The sequence below is a fragment of the Phascolarctos cinereus genome, unplaced genomic scaffold (assembly GCF_003287225.1).
Source record: "Phascolarctos cinereus isolate Bilbo 61053 unplaced genomic scaffold, phaCin_HiC Scaffold_2;HRSCAF=192, whole genome shotgun sequence".
Lineage (NCBI taxonomy): Eukaryota > Metazoa > Chordata > Mammalia > Diprotodontia > Phascolarctidae > Phascolarctos > Phascolarctos cinereus.
In genome coordinates, this window is record NW_027555625.1 from 93,389,665 (window position 1) to 93,417,051 (window position 27,387).

Here is a 27,387-nt window from a genome sequence, read left to right on the forward strand (position 1 = left end):
GTCATGAAAAGCCATAACCATTTTGGAAAGCAATTTGGAATTAAGCAAATAAAAGGACTAAAATATCTGTATCCTTTGAACCAGAGACTCCATTACTGAGCCTATATCCCAAGGAAGTGATTGATAAGAAGAGTCCCCATGTGCTCCAAAATATTTATTGTGGTACTTTTTGTGATAGTTAAGAACTGGAAACAAAATAGATTCCCATCATCGGGAAATGGCTAAACAAATTGTGGTATATATAAATGTAATGGAATACATTGTGCTGTAAGAAATGATGCATGCGGGGCAGCTAGGTGGCACAGCGGATAGAGCACCAGCCTTGGACTCAGGAGGACCTGAGTTCAAATCTGGACTCAGATACATGATACTCACTAGCTGTGTGACCCTAGGCAAGTCACTTAACCCTGATTGCTTTGAAAAACAAAACAAAAAAGAAATGATGCATGTGATGAATGTAGAGAAGCATGGAAAGATCTCTATGGACTGACACAGAAAAAAGTTAACAGAGCCAAGAAAACAATATACACAGGGACTACAAAAATATAAAGGGAAACAACACTTGAAAAAGTCAAAAGTAAATGCAACAAAATTATAAAGATCAAGTGGGACTTGAATGAAGAGATATGAGAAGCTACCCCTAACCAATTCCTTTGTGGTGTGGGAGGGTCCACGTGCGTTACACATTGCACATGTTTTTGGACTTTCTTAATGTATTGATCAGTTGGGCTGACTTTTTTTTTTCCTCTCTAAAAAAACAAACAAATCCACTATTTGTCATATGGGATGGCTCTCATGTAGGGGAAGGGGGAAGAATACATGGGGATACTATGGTGATGCAAGAAACAGAAAACATCAATAAAAATTATTTTAATTTAAAAAATAAAGGAAGTTGGAACTGACTTGCACAGTTTGGGTGAATAGCAATAAAAAAATATTATTTGCTTTCTGGTTAGAGCAATCAGTTAGGAACCCTAAACCCTGTACCTGCCCACACCGTCTTCATCTTCTTCCTACATCTGGAGATTTTCCTCCTCTTTGAATATGAATATTGCCCATGGTTCTATTCTTGAACTTCATTTCTCCCTCTACATTTTCTTCCTTGGTTTATCATTCACTTGGATAGCTTCATCCTTTGTACAGATAAATCCCAAATGTATTTCCCCAACTCTGATCTCTCTGAGATCCAAACCCTTGTTTCTAACTGCCTATGAGATATCAACTGAATGTCCTATAGACACTACAAATTCAACATGTCTAAACCCGTCTAATGACCCTTCTCCTTTCTTCTCCTTCTGAGACTTCATTGTTTCTGTCTATAGTGCTGCCCCTACCCACGTATCCGTATGCAAAACCTTGACATCATCTTTGAATACCACCCTGAACTCTCATATCTACCTTCTAGGTGAGGACTTTCCTGATTTCCTAATTTCCTGGTGACCTCCACCCCCAAATCACTTTGTATTTCTTTTGTATGTAGTCTGTATATATTTATTAACATACATCTCCCTCAGTTAAAATGCAAGCTCCTTCTAAAAAATGTGCATACTATCTAACAGTCGATTTACCATGGCACATACAAGAAATAGAGAATAATTTAAATAACTGGAGGATATTAAGTGTTCACGAATGGGCTGCACCAATATAATAGGAATGATAAAACTACCTAAATTCATTTATAGATTTAATATTATACTAATCAAACTACCAAAGAGATATTTTATAGACACAGACAAAATGATAATAAAATTCATTTGAAGGACCAAAAGATCTAGGGTCTGAAAGAAAACATTCAGAGGAGGGGAAGAAGAAATGAATGGGGGAATAGCACTTCTGGACCTAAAATTATGCTATAAAGCAATAATCATCAAAAATATCTGGCACTAATTTAAAAAAAAAAGAAAAGCAGATCAAAGTAACAGATTAGATAAGGAATAATAATATATGATGATGATGATGATGATGATGATGATGACGACAACTGAACTTAACCAGTGTTTGATAAACTTGAGAAAATAAGTTACACACAGAGGAATTCCCTATTTGATAAGAATTGCTCGGAAAATTGGAAAGCAGTCTGGTAGAAATTAGGTTTAGACCAGTATCTTATACCAAATACCATAAAAAGCTCAAAACGGAAGTTTTTAAAGTCATCCTTTTTTTAAAGGTGCCATAAGGAGCAGAGTTTTAGACCTCAGGTAAGGAAACCTGAGTTCAAATCCTGCATTAGACATGTTCTAGCTGTATGACCTTGGTCAAGTCACTTAACATCTTTCAGACTCAGTACTTAGTAAGTGGTAGATTTGTTCAGTTATGTCTGACTCTTCATGACCCCATTTGGGGTTTTCTTGGCAAAGATACTGGAATGGTTTCCCATTTCCTTCTCCAGCTCCTTTGACAGATGAGAAAACTGAGGCAAACAGAGTCAGGTAACTCGCCCAGGGTAGGGTCACACAGCTAATAAGTGTCAGAGACTAAATTTGGAGTCAGGAAGATGAATCTTACCACATACTTAAAGAGAAAACAAACTGTACATAATAGAGATTCATAAGTTCATGTATAATTCCTTTTCTCTTCTAAATGTATTTTGAAATGTTCGTTTAATTTGATGTTGGTTAAGTTCAGCATAAAAAATAATTGCACATTCAGCTTCATTTTTTTTTTATTCTTTCTACTTCCATTATTGTATTCATTATGCATATCGTTTCCCTATTGCTGCTGGCTTCACCTTGCAATCAGTTCAGTCTTCTCTTGCTTCTCTGATTCATATTCAGCATTTTTGCTACATTGTAATCATTCTTTAAAGCTCAATTCACATACCATCTACTTCTTGAAGTCTTCCCTGACATTTTTCCCTTTCCCCATCACAACCTGTCCCCTTTCAGATCTCATGTAGCATTTTGTTTTGCAGCCCTTTGGTGAATACATTCTGTATAATAGTTATTTCTGACTCATACCCCAGTTTGAAAAGTTACTTCATGATGGCAGAGACCTTTACCTAAATATGTTTGTTGAATGAATAAAGTAATGAATAGGAACTCCCCTGAAGCAGAAATACATTAAGGGGGTATCCCTGGGAAAATGTGTCTGTGAAGATCCTTGGAACAGAGGGGTATGTATAGATTCATACTATCCATGCTGCTTTTAAATAAATCAAATTAATCTCCACGGAATGCCTTCCTCAGCGTGACATGTTTCAGAAGGCAGATTCTCTACCTTCAAACATTTAAACATAGGAGCCTACCCAGCACATTTTGAACACTTAGTAAACTTTTCACTAATGTGCACTAGTAAAAAAATGATACTATCACCCAATCCAATCAATTAACAAATATTTATTGAGCATCAGATGTTGCCTAGCATGGTAGGAGAGGGGGGAGGATTGCTGTGCTCTTGGTAATTTAATTCCCTGGCTGACTGGTTTTGACAGCTCTGCCAGTGATCAGGGAGTCACGTCAACCCCTCTACCACGGCAGCAGCATCCCACGTCACCGCTCATACAATTTAACACTTTCAGCCCTTTCCTCATTCCCCTTCATAGCTCCAAGGACAGTTCTCCCTCAGACAACCTACCAGTGATTCCTTCTCTGTCCAGTTCAGCCCTCAAGTAAAATATCTAACCTTGTTGAGAGGAGATTTCTGCTCACAAAACAGTGAAAGACTAAGATATCATATGAGAAAGGCCTAGAATGAGGGGTACAGACAATAGGTACAATAGAGGTTCAGAGACAGGAGGCTGGAGGTCTTGGTAAAAGCTTCACAGTATATGGGGAAGTGCCCTGGGCCTTGAAGGATGGATGACTGGTGTGTTAAATGAGTACCTTGGATCTGTATAGGCTGAAAGGATGAGCGGATAAAATGAAATAAACTAAAATGCACAAAAATGTATATTAAAAATTGTAAATACATATAAAATATATAAATATGAAAATCACATTAAAATTTATTTTAAAAAAATTAAAGGCAGCATCAAACTAAGAGTCAGGAAAGCTGGGTGTTACCTTCAGCTTTGCAGGCCCACTGATTTCCTGTGGTTACACACAGTCTTCGTCTTAATGTCTCAATCTATAAAATGAGCATTGAACTGGAAGGTTTCTTCCAAATCAGTGACTCTCAAGAGGGCGGATTACTGGCTTTATATAAAATTGTTCACTTTATGAAGGGTTTTATCAGGCAATACCTTTACATTAAAAGTTATTAACTTGGGGGTCTGTGAACTTGTTTTTAAAAAATATTTTATACCTATATTTCAATATATTTGTATATTACATTACACAATATGTACATATTATATATTTATGTGCTGTATTCCGATACATTTATGTATAATAATGTATATAATCAAGTACATTTTATGCATTTAAAAACATTGTTCTAATATAGATGCATAGATTTCACCAGACTGCCAAAGGGATCCAGGACACAGAAAAAGGTTAAAAAACAAAACAAAACAGCAACAAAAACCCCTCTTGTTTTAAATAAATAATGTCTCTCAGTGACTTGAAAACATAAATTTCTATGTTTATTTTAATGTGAAACTTTTCAACCTTACAACTATTACAAACTAGTCATTCCCATGCAGATACATTATCCCAATCTCCTCAGCTTCTTTTAGCTAGACAGATTTACCAATCAGTTCAATCATTTTGCTTGCTGAAGCAGTTATTTCATTGTTCTGTGTAAGGGACCGGAGGTTCACAATGGACAAGGTCAATCTGTAGGGGCCACTTCTAACGCTAAGAAAAGAACCAATTTAAAATGATGAGGGTCTTGTCTTTGACAGAAAAGTGTTAGGGATAGAAGTAAACAATGCTAGCATCTGGTCTTTGGGTTCTTGGAGGGGTGGATTGTTTTAGGGTCTTCGTTTCTCTTGTAACTGTGGAGACAGGTGCCTTTCCCCTCTCAGACTTGATTTCATCTGAATAAAAGAGAAAGTTGCCCTAGGATCACTAAAGTCCTTTCTAGCCTTGAATCCTGCCATGCTGTGATCACCATTTCCAAAAGGCCAGAAAGAAATCAGGAGTTAATATTTGGAAGGGAAAGAGCCCTGTAAATTAGTCACTCATTTCTGGCCTCCAACACAGTCTCCTTTAGGCTAGTGTTTGCTTTTACTTTATCTATTCCTCTCTCACCAGGCTGATTAATTGAAATGGCTCCATGCTAGCTTTGAAAGTGAACTTTATAGATCTGTGACTGGTGATGGACAACACCCACCTGGATAACTACCGTACCTGTACATGATGTTTTCTATAATTGTGATCTTCAGGCCACAATTATATATATTTCAGGAGTTATGGATGTGGTGGGAGCATTCAACTCACTTCTTTGTGGAATGTTCAATGGGGGTGGGGGCTGATGCATCTGTATTTTCACAAAGTCAGGAAGAAGAGAGGCTGTGGAAGGGCAGAATAAGAATGGGAGGAATCAGCCCAATTCAGACTCCTCAAATATAGGATGGAGTCAAGAAAATGAATGCAAATCCAGCCTCAGACACTTCAACAACTATGTGATCCTGGGCAAGTCACTTAATCTGTTTGCCTCAGTTTTCTCATCGGTACAATGGGGATAAAAACAGCACCTACCTCACAGGGTGTTTTGTGAGGATCAAATGATACAGCTATATACAAACCTTGCATGAAAACTATTTAGTAGTAGTAGTAGCAGCAGTAGCAGCAGCAGCAGCAGTAGTAATTAGAGACAACGACTATACATTTTCAGAGGATAAATGGGGAATTGAGAGAAAGATCCTAGGAAAAAATCCACAACCTTAAACACCAGGATGGAGATGGGAAGGGGAAGGCTGCTGCCAGTTAAGTGCAGACAATGTCTTTGTTTTAACCAATATCTTCACCATCTAGATGGACAACATTGACAAAGATAAACATGGAAGAGGGCATAGGGAATAAACTGTGCAAAGGTCAAACTGATAAGTGGATATATTATTTACAGCATGAATATATTTGTTAGGCTTTTGCCTTTTTCCCCCTCCAATAATGGAGCAATGAGATCATGTAATATTCTTGAGAAGCAGAATGAGAGATACCAGGAAAAGACCTAACTCTGAGCCCCATTTCAAGAACAGACAACTAATTACAACAGACACCAGGAAATAACCAGTACTTGTATATTCTCTTCCATTTCTTCCATAAATTTCCTTGATGACATGATATTTCTGCCCCATGTCATTGTCAGCACTTGGATATTATGAAAGTATGAGTGGCTCAGTTCTCAACTTAAGAATGGGTTGTTCGCTGAACTTTTGTGGACATTTCAGCAGCTGAAATTTGGAATGTATTTGCTCGAGAAACAATTTTTTTAAAAAATCTTTTAATCTTTATTTATTTATTTTTAATTAATTTATTTATTTTTAGTTTTCAACATTCACTTCCACAAGATTTTGAGTTCCAAATTTTCTCCCCATCTCGAGATGGTATGCATTCTGAATACCCCTTCTTCTAATCTGCCCTCCCTTCTATCTCTCCCCCCTCGGAGAAACTATTTTTATAGGAAGTGGTTAGGTTAGCCCACAGAAGACGTGTTGACAGAAAATGTAGCTGAACTATAATGTTAATAATAGCAGCTTGAGCTTCCCCACCTGGGAGCAAAGAGCATCAAATAGAAGAAGGAGGAGAAAGAAGAGAGTTTCCTCCCCCTGTCCTGGGCACAGGGCCACCCTTGGGCATAATGTTGAAATAGACCATTGTTTTTGGCATCTCTCATCTTCCTTATCTCACCTTCTAGTGCCTCTCTTCCCAGGCACTGAAACTTCAGGGAGACTGCTCTTATTTCCCAAAGTGCTCCAAACTCCCAGATTACCTATAGTCCTATGTCACACTCCCCCCTACCCCTAAAAACCCCATCCCTACTCTTATTCCCCTTCTAGTTCCCTTCTAAGAACTTTCAGTCTCTCATCTAGTCCTTCCAGTTAGGGGTTTGGGTTTTTTTTTTTTTGCCTAGGCAATGGGGTTAAGTGACTTGACCAGGGTCACACAGCTAGTAAGTGTTTTGTGTCTGAGGCCAGATTTGACCTCAGGTCCTCCTGAATCCAGGGCTGGTGCTCTACCCACTTCGACACCTAGCCACCCCCCAGTTAGGTGTTAGGAGGGAAGAAGTCAACAAGTTGTGTCAAACCAACAAACATTTATTAAGTGCCTGCTATGTGGCAGGCACTGTGCTATGCAAAGAAAGCCTCCTGTCCCCCATTCCCCCAAGGCTCTGCTGTTAAGGAGCTCACAGTCTAAGGGGGGGGGGGGAGAGATAACACGCGAACAACTGTGTACAAACAAGATAGAGAGAATATAGACTGGAAATAATCTTAGAGAGAAAGCACTAGTGTTAAAGGAAGTACAATAGAATATATTTACACTAATGTATAAATGATGGATGGGTTTAATTCTACAAGAAACATTTGCATTTTCTAAGATTATGCTAGTCAACTCAAAGGAATCTCTAATTGGTAGAATTTCAGGCAGTGTAATAAATGATTATTCTTTCCAAAGTCACCAGTGCTTTGTTAAATACACAATTTGGTGGCCTTTTCCCTTCCTCCCTCCCTTCTTTCCTTCCTTCCTTCTTTCCTCCTTTCCTTCCTTCCTGTCTTTTTCTTTCTCTTTATCGCTTTCTTTCTCCCTTTATTTTTTAAAATAAATTTTATGAATATCTTTTGTTTTTACATCACATATATTTCCCACTGTATTTTTCCCTCCACCCCTTCCCAGGGAGCTTTCCCTTATAATAACGTGAGAAGGGAAGAAGACAAGAAAAATAAATTCTATTAAGCTAAGCAACAATGTCAAAAAAGTGTGATGTTATACATAGGGTCCCACACCCATGGTCCCCTTTAAAGGAGGGAAGGGAGAAGGTATTACCTCATAGTTCTTTCTTCTTTAGGGCCAACCTTGGTCATTTTAATTTTTGCCAAATTCAGTTTTGATCTGTTATTATTGTCATTCTTTCCATTTACATTGTTATAGGCATTACCTGTATCATTTTACTGGTTAGTGAGTTAAGGAGAGTGTCTACCCCAAGCATGTGCAGACTTTCCTTAACTGAATGGGTGGATGAGAACAACTTATTCTAACATCCATGAAGGTGGCTGAAGCAGGCAGGCTGGAGAGTTAGAGCTTGGTCAGACACCTAAGATGCCATGGTTGTCCACTGCATCCTCTGCCATTACTGTTGGTCTGATAGGGGAGATGACACGCAGGCAATTACATATAATTATAGAAAGAAGCTACAGGGTAGATCACTTCTTATGCAGTTGTTTATGTTAAATATCTTGTTCGGGATTTGTGGCTGGCTTTAGATGGTTTCTGACTGTGAGCACATTTTTAGATGAAGCAGCTTTGAAGACGAGAGAGTATGTATGACCTGGGGGTAGTGGGAGGTCATCAGATGGAGGGGTCTGTTCTCCCTACCAACACATTTATGCAAAAAAGGAGGTTAAAACCAAATGTCAAGAACAATCTAGAATGGGAAAAAAAATATTACAAAAGAACAGTCTAAGGCATGTGTGTGTGTGTGTGTGTGTGTGTGTGTGTGTGTGTGTGTAGGTGAGGTGGGGTAGGGAGCAAAAACAGTAAAACCACAGAATCACAGAACATTACAGCTGGAAGAGATTTTCTGTCTCATCTAGGCCAAGCCCCCCATTTCAGAGATGACAAAACAAGTTTAGAGGTTCTGTCATATTCCAAGGTCACACACCTAACAATTCATATAATAGCTCAGATTATACAATGTTTTAAGACTTACAAATTGCTTTCTTCATAACAATCCTGTTAGAATAGCTAACTGAAATTCCAACTCAGGTCATTCGTAAGAGAGAGTAGGTATTCAAACCAAGATCTCATTTTAAGTCCAGAGGTTTGGTTTTTTTGTTTTTGGTGTTTTTTTTTTTTGCTAATCCATAAAAAATAACATGGAGATGGCAGCTGAGGTTAATGAGAAAGATATTAAGAAAGCACTTAACAGTGAATTCAAACCACCAACAACAGATCTACAGAAACTTTCAGAGGTGTTTGTTCAATCACTGATCTCAAAAAGTCATGAGAAATGGGAGTGATTGTGTAGGACTAGGACCAGACAAATGGTATTCCAATTTCAAAAATGAGAAAGAGATTTAAAAAAAAATTTTTTAGATGAGGTAATCGGGGTTAAGTGACTTGCCCAAAGTCACACAGCTAGTAAGTGTTATGTGTCTGAGGTCAAATTTGAATTCAGGTCCTCCCAATTTCAAGGCGAGAGCTCTATCTACTGCAATACCTAGCTGTCCTTGAGAAAGAAGTTTTTTTTTTCTAACTATGTGCTGGGGATCTTGACATTCAGTTCTTTTTTTTTTAAATATAAATTTATTTATTTTTAGTTTTCAACATTCACTTCCACAAGATTTTGAATTCCAGATTTTCACCCCTTCTTGTTCCTCCCCTCCCAAGATGGCATGCATTCTGAATACCCCTTCTCCTAGTCTACCCTCCCTTCTATCTTCCCCCCCTCTTCTCTTATCCCTTTCCCCTTCTATTTTCCTGTAGGGCAGGATAGATTTCTGTACCTCATTTCCTATATTTCTTATTTCCCAGTTGCATGTGAAAACATTTTTTTAAACTTGTGTTTTTAAAACTTTGGGTTCCAAATTTTCTCCCTTCCTCCCACCCCACCCTCATTGAAAAGGCAGGCAACTCAATACAGGCCATACACGTGCAGTCACGCAAAACACTTCCATAGTAGACATGTTGTGAAAAACTAACTCTATTTCCCTTAATCCTATCCTGCCCACCCCCCATTTATTCTATTCTTTCTTTTGACCCCGTCCCTCCTTAGAAGTATTTCCTTCTGATTGCCCCCTTTCCCAACCTGCCCTCCTCTCTATCATCCCCCTGCTCTCTTGTCCCCTTCTCCCCCTATTTTCCTGTAGGGTAAGACAGATTTCCATACCCGATTGAATGTGTATGTTATTCCCTCCTTAAGCCAAATCCTACCAGAACAAGATTCCCTCATTTCCTCTCGCCTTCCCCTGCTTCCCCTCCACTGGAAGAACCTTTTCTTGTCTGTTTTGTGTGAGATAATGTACCCCATTCTACCTCTCCCTTTCTCCTTCTCCTGGTATAATCCTCTCTCAACTTTTAACTGGACATTCGGTTCTTGACAGAGTTCTAAAATGCCTGATTAGAATAAAGAAAATGAGTTATTTAATCCCCAAGGGTCCTTCCAAAATCTAGGGCTGCCCTCCCTCCCCAACCACCTCATATTTAACTGCTTTGGATATATTCATATTCTTTCATATACAGACTTCTTGGCTCCACCATTCAAGTAAGGAATTTCATTCTTTGAACTTGTAACTACAGGGAGTAGCACAGTGCCTGACACATAGTAGGCACTTAATAAATATTTGTTGATTGATTGAGGTTTTTAAAAATTATTTTATTTTCAATTCACAAAACAAGCATTTCCCTAATATAGTGCAATAAAAAAGATGATTGCACATGAAACTGCAAATCTACCATGTACAACTTGCTATTACCCCCAAATATACAATAGTTATCATGTGAATTTTTTTTCTTCCTTCTTCTCCCTCCTCCCCCCCCAGATGGCTACCATTAGACACAAATAGGTATACATCCCTGGTACACAGTAGGTGCTTAATAAGTGTGTAATTGACTGACTTGACTCATTGATTGTTTAAAGATCTAAAAGTTTTATTGTATTAATACATAGCATAGAATAATAGATTTAGAGCTGGAGGGGACATTTGAGGTTTCCAAGATTTAGAATTAGATGGGCCCTTAGAAGTCATCCAGTTCAACTCCCTCATTTTAAAGATGAGAAAACCGAATACATTTAACAAAAAAAAAAAAGATGAGGAGAGGTTGAGTAACTTGCCTAAGGTAACAAAGATGGCAGGTGGCAGACCCAGGATTTAAACCTAAATCTTCTGACTTAGTGCCATGCTCCTTTAGCTGCATCACAATTAGTTTCTGAGTTTTGCTAAGGGGAAACAGATGGGCAGCTAGGTGGTGCAGTGGATAGAGCGCCAGGCCTGGAGTCAGGAAGACTTATCTTCCTGAGTTCAAATCTAGTCTCAGACACTTGCTAGCTGTGTGACTCTGGGCAAGTCATTTAACTCTGCCTCAGTTTCCTCATACGTAAAATGAGCTGAAGAAGGAAATAGCATGCCATGCCAGTTTCTTTACCATGAAAACCCCAAATGGGTCCACAATGTGTCAGATGTGACTGAATATCACTGAAAAGGAGAAACAGCAATTGCTGCAAATGAAGATATACGCTCATCAAGAATGACTCAGACTATGAGAAATGCCATAGATTGCCACAGACCTGGGTTTCAGCAAGGCATTTGACAGAAGTCACAGCATCCTTACGGACTCTTAAGATAGTGATACACAGACTGGGTGATAGCCATTAGGTTGATTCAGAAAGGGAAGTATGACAGGACCAATGTTGACCTGGAGGAAAGTATGGTATCCTTAGAATAGTCTTGCCTCATTTTTTTCAGTGGCTTGCATAAAGGAACAGTTTGCACGCTTATCAGATTTGTGGATGATTTAGAGCTAGGAGAGATTGCTAATATCTCTCCGAATCAAAATCCGAAAGGTGGAACAGTGAGCTGAATCTAGTAAGACAAAACTTACTGGGGACAAATGTAACTCTTGACTCTAGAATTCCTAACTTAACCTAGAATCACAACCTCCAGATTCAGTATGGGGTGTTCTGTGGCTCAGGGGATCCAGTGCTGACTTGGAATCAGGAAGACCCCAGACACTCATGTGACTCTGGGCAAGTCATTTGAATTCTCTCAGCCCCAGTTTCCTCATCTATAAAATGGGGATACTAATAGCACTTACCTCCCAGGGCTGTTGTGAGAACCATATCAGAGAACACATGCAAAATTGTTTGCAAAATTTAAAGTGCTTTTAAAATGCCAACTATTATTATTATTGCCATTATTATTAAATGCAGGTCTAATATGCATTATGTTCCAGACCAGGTAGACCTTTAAAGCGAGTAGTCAGAGTAATGCAGACAGAATAGCAAAGTAAAAAATGGGAATTAAAACAGTGAAATCATTTTAAGGCTCCACACATTGACAAATATCCTATCCCTGAAATACTCTTGCAAGGGTGAGGACTTTATCCCCCCTCCAGGGCGAGAGGGGAAATTAGTGGAGAAACAGAGGCATCTTTGGTCTGGTTTCAGTAGATGGTATGAAGATCTGCTTCAGCCTCTTGAATGCAGACCCTGTTGACTGGCAAACTGATAAGTCCCAAGCCCCACGAGGTCATTGTTTGGGCGAGGATTGGCTCAGAGTGAATGTAAATAGCAATTGTTTCTGTTTTGGCTACAAACCCTGAGGGTCTTCCCCTCCCAAACTGATCTTTTTTTGACCAGGTGAAAAAGACCATTTTCTGCCTCATAGCCTTAATTACTGAATTTGCATTGCCTCAGTTAGCTTTAATAGGCCAACGTCTCCCACTGCATCCAGAGCCAGCTCCAGTCGTCCTGATCTATATCTCACCACTGGGCCCAGGTGGCTCTGGAGGAGAAAGTGAGGCTGGTGACTTTGCACAGCCCTGCCTCACTTCAATCCAAGTCTCTTGCATGTCTTGGCATCACCTCCCTGAGGTCATGGTCTTCTCTGAGAACAAAGGACAAACAACAACAAGATCCCACCTTCTTCAGGAAGCCTTGCCCAGTGCCTTCCTCTGGTAACTATTTCCCATTTATCCAATATATAGCTTGCTTTGCATATATTTGTTTGCACGTTGTCTCCCCCATTAGATTGTAAGCTCCTGGAGAGTAGGGACTGTCTTTTATCTCCTTTTGCATTCCCATTGCTTAGCACCAGTGCCTGGCATATAATAGACACTTAATTGATTTGTTCATTGATTGACTGATTGGACCCCTGGGTTCACCAGGACTGAATGTTATTGCAACTTTACCCAGTATTGTGCCCCCCTCTCCAAGAGCTACTGTCTGCTTGGGTCCTCTTCACCTTTACTGTCTTTATGTTCCAGTATTTGCACTTTTATACCTTCTGCCTCCGAGAAAATTCTCCATCACAGGGCTTACCTGTTAACCACCACTTTGCATAGGGCCTTCTGGGAAATGGAGACTAGGATTTTTTTCCCCCAGTGACTAATGCTTCGGGTTCTAAGCATCAAAGGAAATGAAATCTTGGAGACTTTATTACTATTTCACCATGCCCACTACCTAAATGACCATATTTGGGCTCAATTCAACAGTGCCTACCAATTGCACATTGTGGGAGAGACATAGTTAATAGCTCATGTCAAAAGAACATTCCAGTGGTGATGTAGGTAGTTCAAGATAATCCAAGTGTAAAAAACAAAAAACAAAAACAAACAAAAAAAAAAACACACAAAACCCCAAGATAATCCAAGTGTGACATGGCTGCCAAAACCCCCCACGAACGCCATTTTAAGCAGTATTAATAGTAGCATAGTATCCAGAATGTCAGCGGTGACAGTCCCGTTGTATTCTGCCCAGGTCTGAACACATGGAGGCACTACATTTCAGGACAGTGACATTTCGAACAGGTCCAGTGGAATACCATCAAGAAAAATCCTCTGGATACTTCAACTATATAATGATATTAATTTACACATTCAAGATATATAAGGGAGAGGTAATATGGTGTGGAGAGTAGAGGGCCGGGCTTGGAGTCCAGAGGAAGCGGGTTTACAAACCAGATGCTGATCTATATGAGTGGGTATAGCTTTCATACTAGAAGCTTCCCACAGAAAATGAAATCATAGGTTGGGACAAAAAAAATTGGGGTAAGTACCCTGGATTTTTTAAAGGGTTCTTATGAAAATAAGAAATAAAAGCTTGGCCTGGAAATGATGTGATAGAGTCATTAGAGTTCCAAGCATAGGTATGCTGGTAAATGTTTAACACCTGGATCTCCAGGTAGAGGGTATGTGTGTATATGTGTGTAAATGCAGGTTAAATATTTTTCTTTGAATATTTTATTTATTTTTATTTTTAAAAGAATTTAAAAATATTTAATATCTATTTTTGATATTCTTTTCTATTTAAATTTTGAGTTCTAAATTCTCTTCCTCCCTCTAATTCCCTCCCATATCAACTAAGAAGTCAAGCAATATGATACCCATTATAAATGTGAAATTACAAAACATTTCTATATTAGACATTTTTTAAAAAGCAAGAAAAAAATAGAGAAAATGAGAAAATTACACTTTAATTTTCAGAGTTCATCACTTCTCTCTCTGGAGGAGCATAGCATTTTTTTCATCCTGAGTCCTTTGGAATTGTCTGGGATCACTGCATTGATCAGACTAGCCAAGTTTTTCAAAGTTGATCATCACAGCATTGTACAATGATCTACCCTCTACTGGAGAAATAACACCAAATGTAGGACCTAGTGGCGATGGGCGTGGGAAGAAATCTCTGTAGGTGAAAGACATTATTAATAATTATGTAAATGTTGAGTCTCAAACATCAGTAGAGGCTGCTACATTCATCAGAGAAAGGTGCTGTGATTTCTCCCCAAATTTAAGCCATGGTGCTCCATGATTACAGATGAGCAGGCTGAGAATGGATAAAGAGGGAGAAGATGATAAAAGATGGGATAAAAGGGAAGAGAGAAGAAGGTGAAGCACAGATATTTTTGTTTTTATCAAAGTAGTAGAGTGGAAATAATGCTTGCTTTGGAATTAGAAGACATAGGTATGAATCCTAACTCTGCCATCTTCTTACTACCTGTGAGGCCTTGGCGAGGTCATTTAAACCCGTTTATGCCTAGATTCCTTCCATCTCTTAGTGACTTTGTGAGTCTAAGCCCTTGTCCTTTTTGCTCCTTCATTATATACTATATATATATCTTTATATACACATATGTATATACATGTAAACAGGTAGATATAATATCTATATGTTGTTGAGTGGTTTTGTCATGCCTGATTCTTTGTGACCTCATTTGGGGTATTCTTGGCAAAGATATTGGAGCAGTTTGCCATTTCCTTCTCCAGCTGATTTTACAGATGAGGAAACTGAGGCAAACAGGGTTAAGTGACTTGCCCAGGGTCACACAGCTAGTAAGTGTCTGAGGCTGGATTTGAATGCAGTAAAAATGAGTCTCCTGACTCCAGGCCAAGTACTCTATTCACTGCACTACCTAGCTGCCCACATATCTATACACATAAATATATCTATATGTATACCTTTATATATATATATATGCATATATTTCTTTACATACATATCTCCATATGCATATAGGTTTTAATATGTACACATACACACCTTTACGTATCTTCATACACATATAGGTATATTATCTATACATACATGTCTATATATACTTTATATATTTCTTTATGTACATATATCTTCACCTACATATAGTAGATAGATCATTATATACACATATATGCCTAAATGTATATCTTTATATATTTCTTTATGTACTTATAGAAATATATAAGCTTTATATACACATACCTATATGTATATCAACTTTATAGACATGTACTTATATCTTGATATATATTTTCATATACCCCCATCTACATGTATATATAACATTTATATACACATATGCCCATATGTGTATCTTAATACAGGTTTCATTGTTATTTAGTCGTCCCTGACCCTTCATGGCCCCATTTGGGGTTTTCTTAGCACGTACTGGCCTAGTTTTCCCTTTCCTTCTCAAGCTCATTTTACAGATGAGGAAGCAGAAGCAGACCGGGTTAAGTGGCTTGCTCAGGGTCACACAACTAGCAGGGAAGATGAGTCTTCCTGACTTCAGGCCCAGCACTCTATCCATGCACCACCTAGCTGTCCATACATATGGGTACATCTTTATATACAAATTGTATTTATACATATAGGCACGTATGGATATACATGTCTAGGTGTACCTCGCCATGTACATATACGTATATACCTACACCCGTACTTCTAGGTGTTCCTCTTTATATACACATAGGTACATATTTCTTTGGCTAAACAAGCATGAGAGTACAGTCAATCGAGTGGACCACGTGTATGTTTGACGGGCCGTCGGGCCGCAGGAACAATTAAGGGGTCGGACAACTTAGAGAACCACTTTAGGGCCATTTCAATAGGGCTGAGAGGCCGGTTAGAGGAGTAGCTGGGCCGGCTCCCGGCTGGGCCAAGGCAGGGCGGTTTGGAACGCGAAGCTCCGGGTTTCTAAAGCAGGGGGCTCCAAGCCGTCCCGGCCCGGAGTCGCGCCCCCCGGGCACTGGGGCACTTGACCCCGTGGAGCCGTTTCCGCCTCCCCCGGGAAGCCAAGGGGCGAGCCGGCGAGGAGCAGCGAGCAAGGGCGCCGAGGGGCCGAAGCCTGGGCGCCCGCTCCACTTTCCAATCTCTTCGACGCCGGCCGGGGGAGCCTCTCCCCGGATTTGTGACGTGCCCGGAGGGGACACCTCACAAAGCCGCGCGGTGGGCGGGGATCCCCTCAAAACGCCCCCCCGGGGAGGGCCGCAGGACCCAGATGGGACGGGACGGGGCCACCTACAGGCGCTGGGCAGCCCGCCGGCATTAAGGTGAAGCCGGCGGCGACAGCCTCTGCGGGGAGCTCAGGGTGGCGGCCCTGGGATCGCACGCGGCGCACATGTCCTCTCTACCTCCGCTGGCGGCCAGCACGATTTCTACGCCATGCTCGGGGCACGCCCCCCCCGGGGTGGAGCCGAGCCCGGGGGTGGTGCCGCAGCTGGAAAAGGCCGAGGCGGAGGCCGGGGCTGTGGCTTCTACTGCAGCAGAGGCGGCAGCAGCAGCGGGACGGGCAGCTGCTGCGAAGGAGGCGCCTGCCGCCGGCCCCGCCGCGCTCGCGCAGCCCCAGCCCGGCTCAGAGCGCGGCACTGCGGGCGGCGGCGGCGGCGGCGGTGGTGGTGGCGGCGGCGGCAGCCACGGGAAGCTCCCTACTGCGTCGCCCTCGTCCCGGGGCCGCGCCGCGCCTGCCGCCGCCGCCGCAGCCCCGGCCGCCCCAGCCCTCCTCTCCGCCTCAATCGTTTGCATCGGGGCCCCAGCCCGGCCGTCGCCCTCGACCTGGTCTCCACTTCCCCACCGCTCCTCCGATGACACCTTCCTCCGCTCGAAGATGTCTTCGAAGGGCACACACAGCACCCACCTGAAGCTGGAGAGCGAGCTGGAGCGCTGCCGCGCCGAGGGCCAGTGGGAGCGGGTGCCCTCCCTCGTTTTTCAGCTGCAGAGCATCCCCAGCACCGGCGGCTGGCGGGCCGGCAGCCGGAGCGTCTGCCTCACCAAGCAGGACGTCGGTGAGTCGGGGCTCCCGGGCCCGCCGGCCACTGGGGCCCCGCCCGGGGCTGCTGCTTGGCGGGGCCCTGCTGCTCCCGCTGCTTCAGCACCTCCCTCCGTGTGCTTGCCCGTAATTTACAAGCCCCCTTATCCCTCCCTGAAAACTTATCCCGAGGGTCCTCCCAGCATCCCCGCCCCCGATACACTTGCCGGTAATTAACTGCTCAAAAGTTTGACCGATCGGGAGGGTTTCCCCGAGCACACCCCCTCCCGCCGGTGCACTTGCCACTAGTTTACAACTCTCCTCGCCCCCCCCACCCCGTCCCTCTGGGATGATCCCGAAGGTCCCCCTCGAGTACCTCCCAGTTCCTTGTTAATTTACAACTCTTCTTCCCCGCCCCCGGAAAACTTGACTGATTCCTCCCGGAGGGATCCCGAGAGTCCGGCTTCATCAGCCCTTCTTTCGATGCACAACCCCCCTTTCCCCTCCGCACTTGCCTGCAATTTGCAACCTTTCTCTCTACCTCTGAAAACTTGACGGTGGTGGCGAGGGGCCCGTTTCATCAGTCCTTCCTCCGGAGCGCACCCCAGTGCTCTTACCTGTAATTCACAACTCCCTCTCCCGCTCTGAAAACCTGACTTCCCTCTGGGAGGGTCTGGAAGGTTCGTTCGTTGACCCATCACTCCGGGATGCTGGCAAAGGTCCAACTTCATCAGTCGCCTCCCCTGGAGCACCCCTCAGAGCTCTTGTCTATAATTTACCAGTCTCTTCTCCCCTCGTACTTGCCTGTAATTTACATTACACACACCCGTACCTCCCCCCCAGAAAAAAAACACACAACTTGACCAGTCGCTCTGGGAGCAGTTTCGTTCTATCTCCCTGGAGCCCTGGCGAGGCAGGTAGGGATGGGCGTGGAGAACGGGCAGCTCACTTAAACTTAGAAGGAGTCTTTGGGTAGTCTGCCTTCGGAAGGAAGAAAGTCACAAGCTTGTTGCTGTGTTTAAAATGGGGGAATTAATCATGCATTAGATGCTGTCTTGGATGGTCCTTGAAGTGGCTTCCCCTTCCTCTCTGCTGTGGAGTTGTTGTATTACCCATTTGAGTGTAGTTTCTGTCTTAAATGAATTCTCTCTCCTTCCCCCCACCTTCCTACTTTGAGGTTAGGAGAAGGGGGCGGGGGCTTGTAGAAGAGGGAAGGTAGGGAGAGGGTGGGGCGGAAGGAGAGAAACTGAAACATACGCAGAAGTAGCGAAGTTGAGTTTGAAAGAGGAAGTTCTTGTGTAGTCTTTGTTAAACTGCCTGATGCTTTTAGCCTGCTGGAAATTAATAGCTGGGTATTTGCAAACTTTAAAGGGAGTTCTTCCTACCCTTTGCAGTGCTAACTAACAGTTAATCAGTCTTAGTAGCACTTCTTCCCCCTCTAAATCCTCCGAAAATCTATTCTGAATGGGCCAGTCACCTGGGGAAAATTACTCTGTGTACTGAAATGACCCCAAACCAGAACAACTTTGCATTTGTACTATTGACTGAAGGAGAGTAGTTGTGAATGGGGGAAGGGATGGAGCATTTTAAAACAATTTCCCTCTGCAGTCAACTTCCAATTTAAGCACATGAATAACGTGGAGGAAACTTTGCAGACTTGAGTAAGATTCCATTGCCTTTTCTCAGGCCAGAGGCACTGGTCTACAATGAACTCAGGAAAGACACTTGTTTTCATATATAACCATCTGAATGGAGTTGTTTTCTTGTTCACCCTCCAGTGTTTGTGTTCAGTGTTGAGTTCTCATTCCCAGTTCTGTCTAAAACACAATTTCAACCCATAATCTGTGTAATTTTTAAGCACTTAATTTATGTTTTCCCTTTTTCAGGGGTGAGCCTGTATGCTACCTGGAATATACTTCCAGATAGAGGCCACGCCCCTAAAAAAGTACATACATATCTCAGTTATACACAAAAGAGCCTTTTGAGCTAAGGTAGGGTCATAAATTTGCAGCTGAAAAAAAAAAAGCAACACCCCAGGCATCTTGGAGCAGCTGGGTTACATGGTGGATGAGTCCTGGGACTGGGAAGACGAGTTCAAATTCCAGCTAGTAAGCTTGTTCAGAGCATCCCCAGCCACTTCCCTGGGTCCCTATTTCCTTATCTATAAGATGAGGTGTTTGACTGTGGGAGCCTCTGAAACTCTCTTTTTGCCTCTGGATCTGTGCTGATTCTCTCATTTTACAGATGAAGAAATTGAGGACCTAAGAGGGAAAGTGACTTTCCTAAAATGGCATACTAAGAGTATACTAAGTTGAGATTTGCCCCTGGGTTTCAATCATACGACTTTCCCTTTTACTAAGGCCCTCCTCAAAGCTGTTTACAATTTTTGCAGGCCACCACTTTTTCCTATTAATACAGATAATTGGGAGAGAATTAATTGTTTTGGGGTTTTCCCAGGAGCAGTTTGGTTTTTTTTCCCCCATTTTAGTCCTTTGTTGCAGTCACCAGCACCTGCCTGTCCTGTGATATACATGGGTTTGTGCCAGGCATATTTGTGTCACCCTTTGCTTCTCATTAGTGAAGTTTACTGCTGCTGTTTTTGAAAAACTCCTGTCTTTGGAAAGAAGGTATTTATTTTCTGGCATTTCATGGCTTGAGGTTTCCTGGATACTAGTTAGTGACAGCTGGTGTTCCCAGTGCTTTTGTTTTTGTGTTTTTTTTTTAAATAATGAGCATTTTCTTAGAAGCTAGGAGACAAGGCTTGGGAACTCAATCCAAATGTCTTGGGTTCAGAGGGCTGCTTTATGTCCCTGGGCTCTTGGGGGAGGAAGGAGGGGAAGAACTGACCCAGACAGTGTGATGTGAGAGATAAAATACTGGATTTACTTATTAGTTTTGGGTTTGAATCCGCAATCTGCTATTTACCACTTGTGTGAAAATTCACTTCGCTTACGTTCCTCAGTTTCCTTTTACCATAAAATGAGATTAGGACACTGAGGTTAGCCTTGGAATTAGAACCCCAACCTGTTAGACCTTAAGGGAATCACTTGATCTCTCTGTAAAAGAAGGGAGTTGGAAATCATTAGTTGACTTCCTAATGTCCTTTCCGGTTTTAAATCTCTGCTTCTGTGTCTGAGATGGGCAAGCACACCAGATCATAAGTACAGTATGGGGTCCTTCCTACTGAGAGTCTCCCTTCTCTTTGCAGGAGCTACCTTGCGACAGCCGTAATGAGACTTGGGACATTCAATAAATATTTGTTGAATGAATGAGTCATTTGTTTCCCAGGTTGATTTTGGCCAAAATGTTAATAAAAATTCTGTATTGAATTCTGTATTGACTGCATCCCCTGCAACACTTGGAAGAAAGTTAATGTCAGAAGATAGACGTCCACATCTTGTTAGAAAAATCATGTTGATTTCAGGCTTTGGGGGTGTTTGTACAACAGCCAGAAAACATTCTCATCCCAGAGGAGATGCTGGCTGATTGAGCAAGGAACTGTTTTTGGGACTGATTGCCCTAGAGGTAGAACAAAATTTGGGCCCTACCCTATGAGAGGGTAAAAAATGCCAACCTGGAAAGGCTGAGAACAATTTCATAGGACCTTAAGATTCCTGACAACAGACTTTGCCAATGTCAATTGAATATGTGGGTTTTTTTTTTAAGTAGCACATTTTACTGAGTAAAACTACAGCTCCGCATCACAGAAACCTGAGCCTGAAATAGGGCCTCCAAGGGCATCCTAGTCTGACACAGTCCTGAGCATGAAATCCCCTTAAGGCTACATCTGGCAACCTAAAGGACTAGGGTGAGGGGGAGCTCATAACCTCCTGACAGAGGCTGCTCCATGCTTAGGTGTCTTGTAACTTTAAGATCTCAACGGTGCCTTTTGCCAAGTTACTGATATCTTTAACATAGAGAAAGAAAAAATATGTGTGTGTGTGTGTGTGTGTGTGTGTGTGTGTGTGTTTACAAGTGAAGTTTGGCTTTGAAAACAAAATGCTTTGGGTTGGAGGCGCTGCTCCTTCAGACGTAAGCAGTACATAGCACTTGTTAGAATGGAATCTAAGGATGCTGGGTCACCTCCCGGCTGTGTCACTTGCTTAGCCTGAGGTTGTGGACAAGTCAGTTATTTAATTTCTTGGAGCATCACTTTCCTCGTGCATGAGATGACGAGAATACTGCTGTCTGACCTGCCTAACTCACAGGGTTGTTGTATTCTTTGAGATGATAGGAAGTGTTTGTTACCTTCTGAGTGCTTTGTACAAGTGCACTATTTTGTTTGGGGGTGCTGTAGGATGCCTAGGGTTTGTATCTTCCCTCAGCTTGGGATGGAGGGGTTCACTACAGCTCACTTTAAATTCTGTGAATTCATTTCATTTGTCAATTCATTTTGGGGAGCACCAAATTGTTTTTGAGGGTAAAAAAAAACATCAAGGGAATACTTTAAAAGTGACCATGGCAAAATGCCCAAGATGGTTACAGCCTGATGAAAATCTTGCCTTTGCTTTTCTAAAAAGGGATGATTTTTTGTGCTTAAGTGGAAAATCTAATTTAGATTACAGAAATTAGCGTTGTGGTCACTGCAGGGCTGGCACTTTTTTTTTTAATTGATGAAATGCCTGGTTTGTGAAGCATTTGTGGCATCGTGGGATCGTGGATAGAAGTCTGGCCTTTGGAAGACCAGGGTTCAAGTTCTGCCTGTAGTCTGTGACAGGTCATTCAGCTTGGGCTCACAAGCAAGTCATTCAGCTTCTGTGCTTGGGCAACTTTCAAAGACAAGAAGTTGCTGATAGACCTCAGAAGGGGAGACTTTCAATACTCAAGAGTCACCCACAGCAAATTAAATCACCAGGCTAGATTTTTCCCTTTCACCCCTCCACCCAAAGTCCACCATTTTGGGCACTGTGGGAGATAGCTGACTCATAGAGGGACCAGAGCTCTCACTGAGTTCATAGTCTAATAGGGATGATACTCTGTAGTCATAACCGCAACATACGTGCATAAGAAATAGAATCTGATTCTGGCCAGTGGATGCTTTTCACCCTTCTGTGTTTTTGCCTTCTTTTCTGTGATTCCCCACACTTATCTACTGGCTTTCATTTCTCGGGCTCTCTCTTTCAGATGACTTTGGGAAGCTCCTCCTTGCAGAGGCCATGCTGGAGCAGTGCTTGAAGGAGAATGTTAGTGACCTAAGAGATTCCATCCCTTTGGTGGAGAAGAACCAGCCCAAAATGTTTGAAGCCAAAAAGTATCTGACTAGTATCCTCAACAGAGGGAAATTGTCGGTAAGTAGCTAAATTGGATTGGGGATGGGGACACAGGAGTTAAAAGATAAAACATTATGGGTCTAGGCAATTGTGGAGGGTTCCACTGAAGATTAGGGAATTCATTTCAGCATGCATTTATTAGGTGCCTACTGTGTGCAAAGTGAGAAGGCAGCATGGTGTAGTGGATAGACTGTTGGACTTGGAGTCAAGATGATTTGGATTCAGATCCTGTCTCATACACTTACTTGCCACGTGACCTTAAGCAAGTCACTTAACTTTTCTGAGCCTTAGCTTCCTTATCTGTAAAATGAGGGGTTGTACTCAATGGCCTCTAATATCCCTTCTAGCCTGAAACTCCCATGGTCCTTGGTCCCTTGATACATGTGTGCTTTGTAACCATAGGTAAAGTACTCAATCTTTCAGTGCCCTGAGCCCGGGAATTATAGTTAACTTGCTGATCTACTTCATCAGGGGGAGGAGCTTCCGTACCATGTACCTGCTCCCTGCACCCCCAGACACAACAGAGTATTGCAGGCACTGAGAGAGAAAAAGAATTGAACTAGACTGAGGTCCCATAATGGGAAAGAATCTTAGTAGCAGAAAATCATCGACTGAAAAAATACTGGAAGGGACCTTGGAGATTCTGCAGGTGAAGAAAGAAGGTCAGAGGGGTGAGGCAGCCTGCCCTAGGTCACATAGCAAGGTGATGACAGAGCTGAGCCTTAACCCTAGGCCTGCTTATCACCTGGGACTTTCCCTTCTGAAGTCAAGTTGGAGTGCTTTGGGGCAACTGGAGTCAGCCTCTGTGGCTAAGCTTTTAAACTCCCTGTTGGGAAAGGTTTAATGTGGAGCTAAGATGAATTGGGATGCATATACCCTGGAGAATGGCCTCCAGCTGTGGTATCTATTGATTTCTTTGCAGGGGATGGAAAGACTAGATTGGACTGAGCTGCTTCCCCAGCCCTCTCTCTGGTTGGCTTCTGTTTCATTCAGCAGGCATTCCTTAAGTTACTCATTTCTGGGGTATACTGAGCAGAGAGGATTTTGAGTTGTTTTTCCCATTCCTGGATTGGGTTTGCTGTTCCCTGTCCAGGACTGAAATTGTCTTCATTGGGATGAAATGGGTTCAAACGTTTTTAATATTTAAATGAAAGTCTACTCTGGCCGGTGAATTTACTGGACTAACACTGGCTTCCAGGGCCTTTGTCCTTGGGGTGTGAAGGGAGGTGGTAGAACTTCCTTCTCGATGTCTTCTGTAACTTACTGAGTTACCTGGGGGCATTTTGAGATTGGCATTTGGCCCTGATCACACAGTTGGTATGGGGTCAGGGCCTGGACAGGAATCCAGGTTGTAGGATCGTGGCTCAAGAATGGGAAGGGACATTAGAAATCAGCTGGTCTGATCCCCTCATTTTACTGATGGGAAAACTGAAACCTGGAGATTTGCCTAAAGTCCCCCAACTAGTCAATATTAGAGGCAGAATCTGAACCCAGGGCTTGTGATCTCAGAGCCAGAGCTTTCCCCATTATTCCACGCGCCTTCCTTGACACCATGGTCTACCTGTCCACTATACCCACCTGTATAAACTCTGAAAACAAAATATATAAGTAAAAATTGGGAGGATAGTAATGCCTTGTTTTTGTTGGCCTGGAAAAAAATGAAGAGTAAAGTACTTCCAGATCTCTCATGTGTCCTGTGAAGAAGAGAAGGCAGAGATTAGTCTTCCCCTTATGTGGATGGTACAGCATAGAAAAATGAATTGCTTGAGTTCATCTGGGCAGGCATGCTTCTGTCAGGTCACACCTCGTCACTCCAGAAGAATGTTCCTGCTTTTTCCCCCTTCCCTTGGAAGGAGATGATTGGATCCTGCCCTGTATTTGTTTACCTCATGCTGTTATTCTCCAGGAAAGTTCAAAGCCCTTTCTCTCTGTTGGCTCACTAATTTTCTCTGCTTCCTTGTGAGGGAAGGGTGAGGACCAGGTGTTATGATGATTATTCTCATCATTGCCCTCTTCATTATTATGAGCGGTAGGAAAAGTGACTCGTGGCTTCACCAAGGTACAGGAAGCAGGGAAGAGTTGCCAGAGTTTAAATCCAGCAAAAGGGGGACCTCGGGTTACCGGGATTTGCCAGCTTTGCTGACTCCTCTTGGCTCTTCAGAAGATGAGGCTCCGCCTCGCCCTGTTTAGTCTCTCCTCTGCCCTGAAGGAGCTAGATGAGTGAACACCAGCCTGAGCTAAGTCCCAGGCAGACCATCCAACCCTGTCTCTAAGATAGGATGGTGAAGGAGAGGAGAAAATCTATTTTTTGTTCTTTGGGGGAAAAAAAAATTAAAACCAAGAAGACAGACCTCTGGTCCTCCCTACTTCACAGGGATGTTATTCTAGAGATAGAATGAGAAAAAAATGAGTTAGGGGAAACTCCCAGGAGGTAAAACGCTTTAGTGCAGCTCCTTTGTAAATTCGTTTGTAAACATGAACTTGAGAGGATTGTCTGAGAGCATGGGTGCACAGCTAGTGTGTGTTAGAGGCGGGGCTTGATCCCTAGATCAGAAGGCTCCCCATGCTGGGCTTCTTCCTGGCTCCCAGGGGTCCCTGCACTTCGTGCTGCTTCTCCCTTTGCACGCAGTAAGCAGTTAATAGATGCATATTGAATTCCTATCTCTTAGCATAGCTGCAGAAGAACTAAAATTAAATAACAGTATTATTGAGGACAACAACATCAGCAAATACATATTAGGATCATGCATAGATTTGTATTGTCCTCAGTTTCCTTATCTGTAAAATGAGTGGATTGGACTGACAGTCTTCTGAGATCCTTTCTAGCTCTAGATCTGTATGTATGATTCTGATGCCTGTTGGACGCCAGCATTGTTTGCCGTTCTTTGTGATTGCCAGTGTGTGTATGTATATGTATGTGTATGTGTGCCTACCTTGGGAGCTAGAGCAGAGGTGCTGTTGATACAAAACCCCTGTCTTGGTGCTCATTCTGCTGTCAAACGTTGCCATCTAAGAAAACACTGGGGGCCCAGGGAGGTAGTGGGTGCTGCAGCTGCTGAAGAAAGAGTAGAGTCTTTTGCTGGAAAGTCTCTGCTGCTCGGGCCTCCACCTGTGAGATGGTTACGGGGGGGCCCAGCACTAGACAGAGGCCTCCTGTACGGCATGACCCGCCCAGCCCCAGCGTCAGCCTCTTGCCTTAGAGCTCTTTTGCTGATTCCAGGACCGTAATGATTGTCTCTTGTGTGTTCACTGCCTCAGATGAGTTGCAGCCTTTACAGACCTTTACAATGAACCTTACGATGATGTCTCCTGGGCTCAGATCACCTGGCGCTTTGCCGATTGTAATGCTAGCTAGCAGACTGTACATCTTGTTTCCCTAATCCCTATGATTCAGTCACTTATCTGCAGAGATTAAAAACAAAAAAAAACCCCTCTTTTCTTCTGATACCCCTGCGTCTATTATCCCTCTCCAGCTTAATTCAACCCCTGCCCAGTCCTTACCTAACATTCTCCTCCTCTTGTCCTATGCTACTCTTAACTACCACTAGCTAGCATTTGTATAGCACTTTACCAATACCATCTCATTTGACCCTTACAGCAACTCTGGTAGATAAATACTATTATTAGCCCCATTTTAGGGCAGACAGATTAAGTGCTTTGCCCAGAATCATGCAGCTATTTGGTGTCTGAGACCAGATTTAAACTTGGGTCTTCCAGACTCCAGGCCCAGTGCCGTATCTGATCAGTGTACCACTGCACTGGCGGTTATCAAAATGCTCCTTTATTCTGGAATTCTTTATCTCCTTTTCTTTCTATCTTGCTTTCCTAGAAGGCTAGCTTTCTGAGCAATGCCTTGTCCCTGGCTGTTTTCTCCTTTTAACCTCCACCCTCATCTCCCCACGCTAGGCCAAGAAGTCATCCCAATTCTTGTTCCCCAGTGCCCATTCAGTGCCTGTCTCTGTTATTTTTCCATAGCCTCTCTTCCTTCCATCCATATCGCTTGGTCCAAAGCCACATTGCTTCTACTCTACACGAGTAACTCCTATATCCAGTCTTTCCTGATTTCCCCAGCTGCTAATGCCTCCCCCCCCCCCCCCCGGCCATTTACCTGGTATTTAGTTTTGATCTATTTGTGTATATGTTGTTTTCCCACAATACAATTTAAGCTCCCTGAGGGCAAGGACTATTTAGTTTTTGGCTTTATATGCACAGGGTCTGGTACAGGGGGAGCTAGGTGGTAGAGTGGATAGAGCCCCCAGGCCTGGAATCAGAAAGACTCCTCTTCCTGAGTTCAGATCTGGCCTTAGTACTAGTTGTGTGACCCTGGACAAGTCACTTACTTCTGTTTGCCTCGGTTTCCTCATCTGTCAAGTGAACTGGAGAAGGAAACAGCAATCCATTCCAGTATCTTTGCCAAGAAAACCCCAAATGGGGTCTCAAAGAGTCATATAAGACTGAAAAAGTTGAACAAAAGATCCTTAATAAATTCTTGTTGATTGATTGGTCTTGTTCTCACGTTATTTTTTTCCCCTAAGAAGTTAAGTGCCCGACTGGTCTTTTTCTCCATTCTAATTCCTGATTTCATGTCTACTCATGTCACTCTCCTGCTTAAGGAGCTGCACTGGCTCCCTCTTGCCCCTAAGATAAAACACAAATTTCTCAGCTTAGCGTTAAAGCGCTTTGCAATCCTACTCCACCTTATGTTTTCAGACTTCCTTTGTGCGTTCCATATTCTAGCCAAACTGCCTGCTTGGCTGTTCCCAAAAATGGTGATCTCTTGTGTCCTTCATGCCCTTGCCTGGCCTGTCCTTCATGTACTCCCTCCTCACTTTAGCATCTTAGAATCCCTAGCTTCAT

The 27,387-nt window shown here is 42.7% G+C and overlaps 2 protein-coding genes across 2 annotated transcripts in view; one reads left to right on the forward strand and one right to left on the reverse strand.

Annotated features, from left to right (window-relative positions):
- Nucleotides 1–18,375, reverse strand: part of MCFD2 (multiple coagulation factor deficiency 2, ER cargo receptor complex subunit) — a 54,233-nt gene extending 35,858 nt beyond the window's left edge. Inside the window, exon 1 of the mRNA XM_078149500.1 lies at nt 17,776–18,375. The gene's annotated coding sequence lies outside the window, so the exon portion shown is untranslated. The remainder of the gene's footprint in view (nt 1–17,775) is intronic.
- TTC7A (tetratricopeptide repeat domain 7A) overlaps nt 16,960–27,387 on the forward strand; it is a 196,807-nt gene continuing 186,379 nt past the window's right edge. Inside the window, 2 exon segments of the mRNA XM_021001283.2 lie at nt 16,960–17,297; nt 22,385–22,548. Of these exon segments, the coding sequence (XP_020856942.1) occupies nt 17,120–17,297; nt 22,385–22,548 (342 nt within the window). The 5' untranslated portion in view covers nt 16,960–17,119.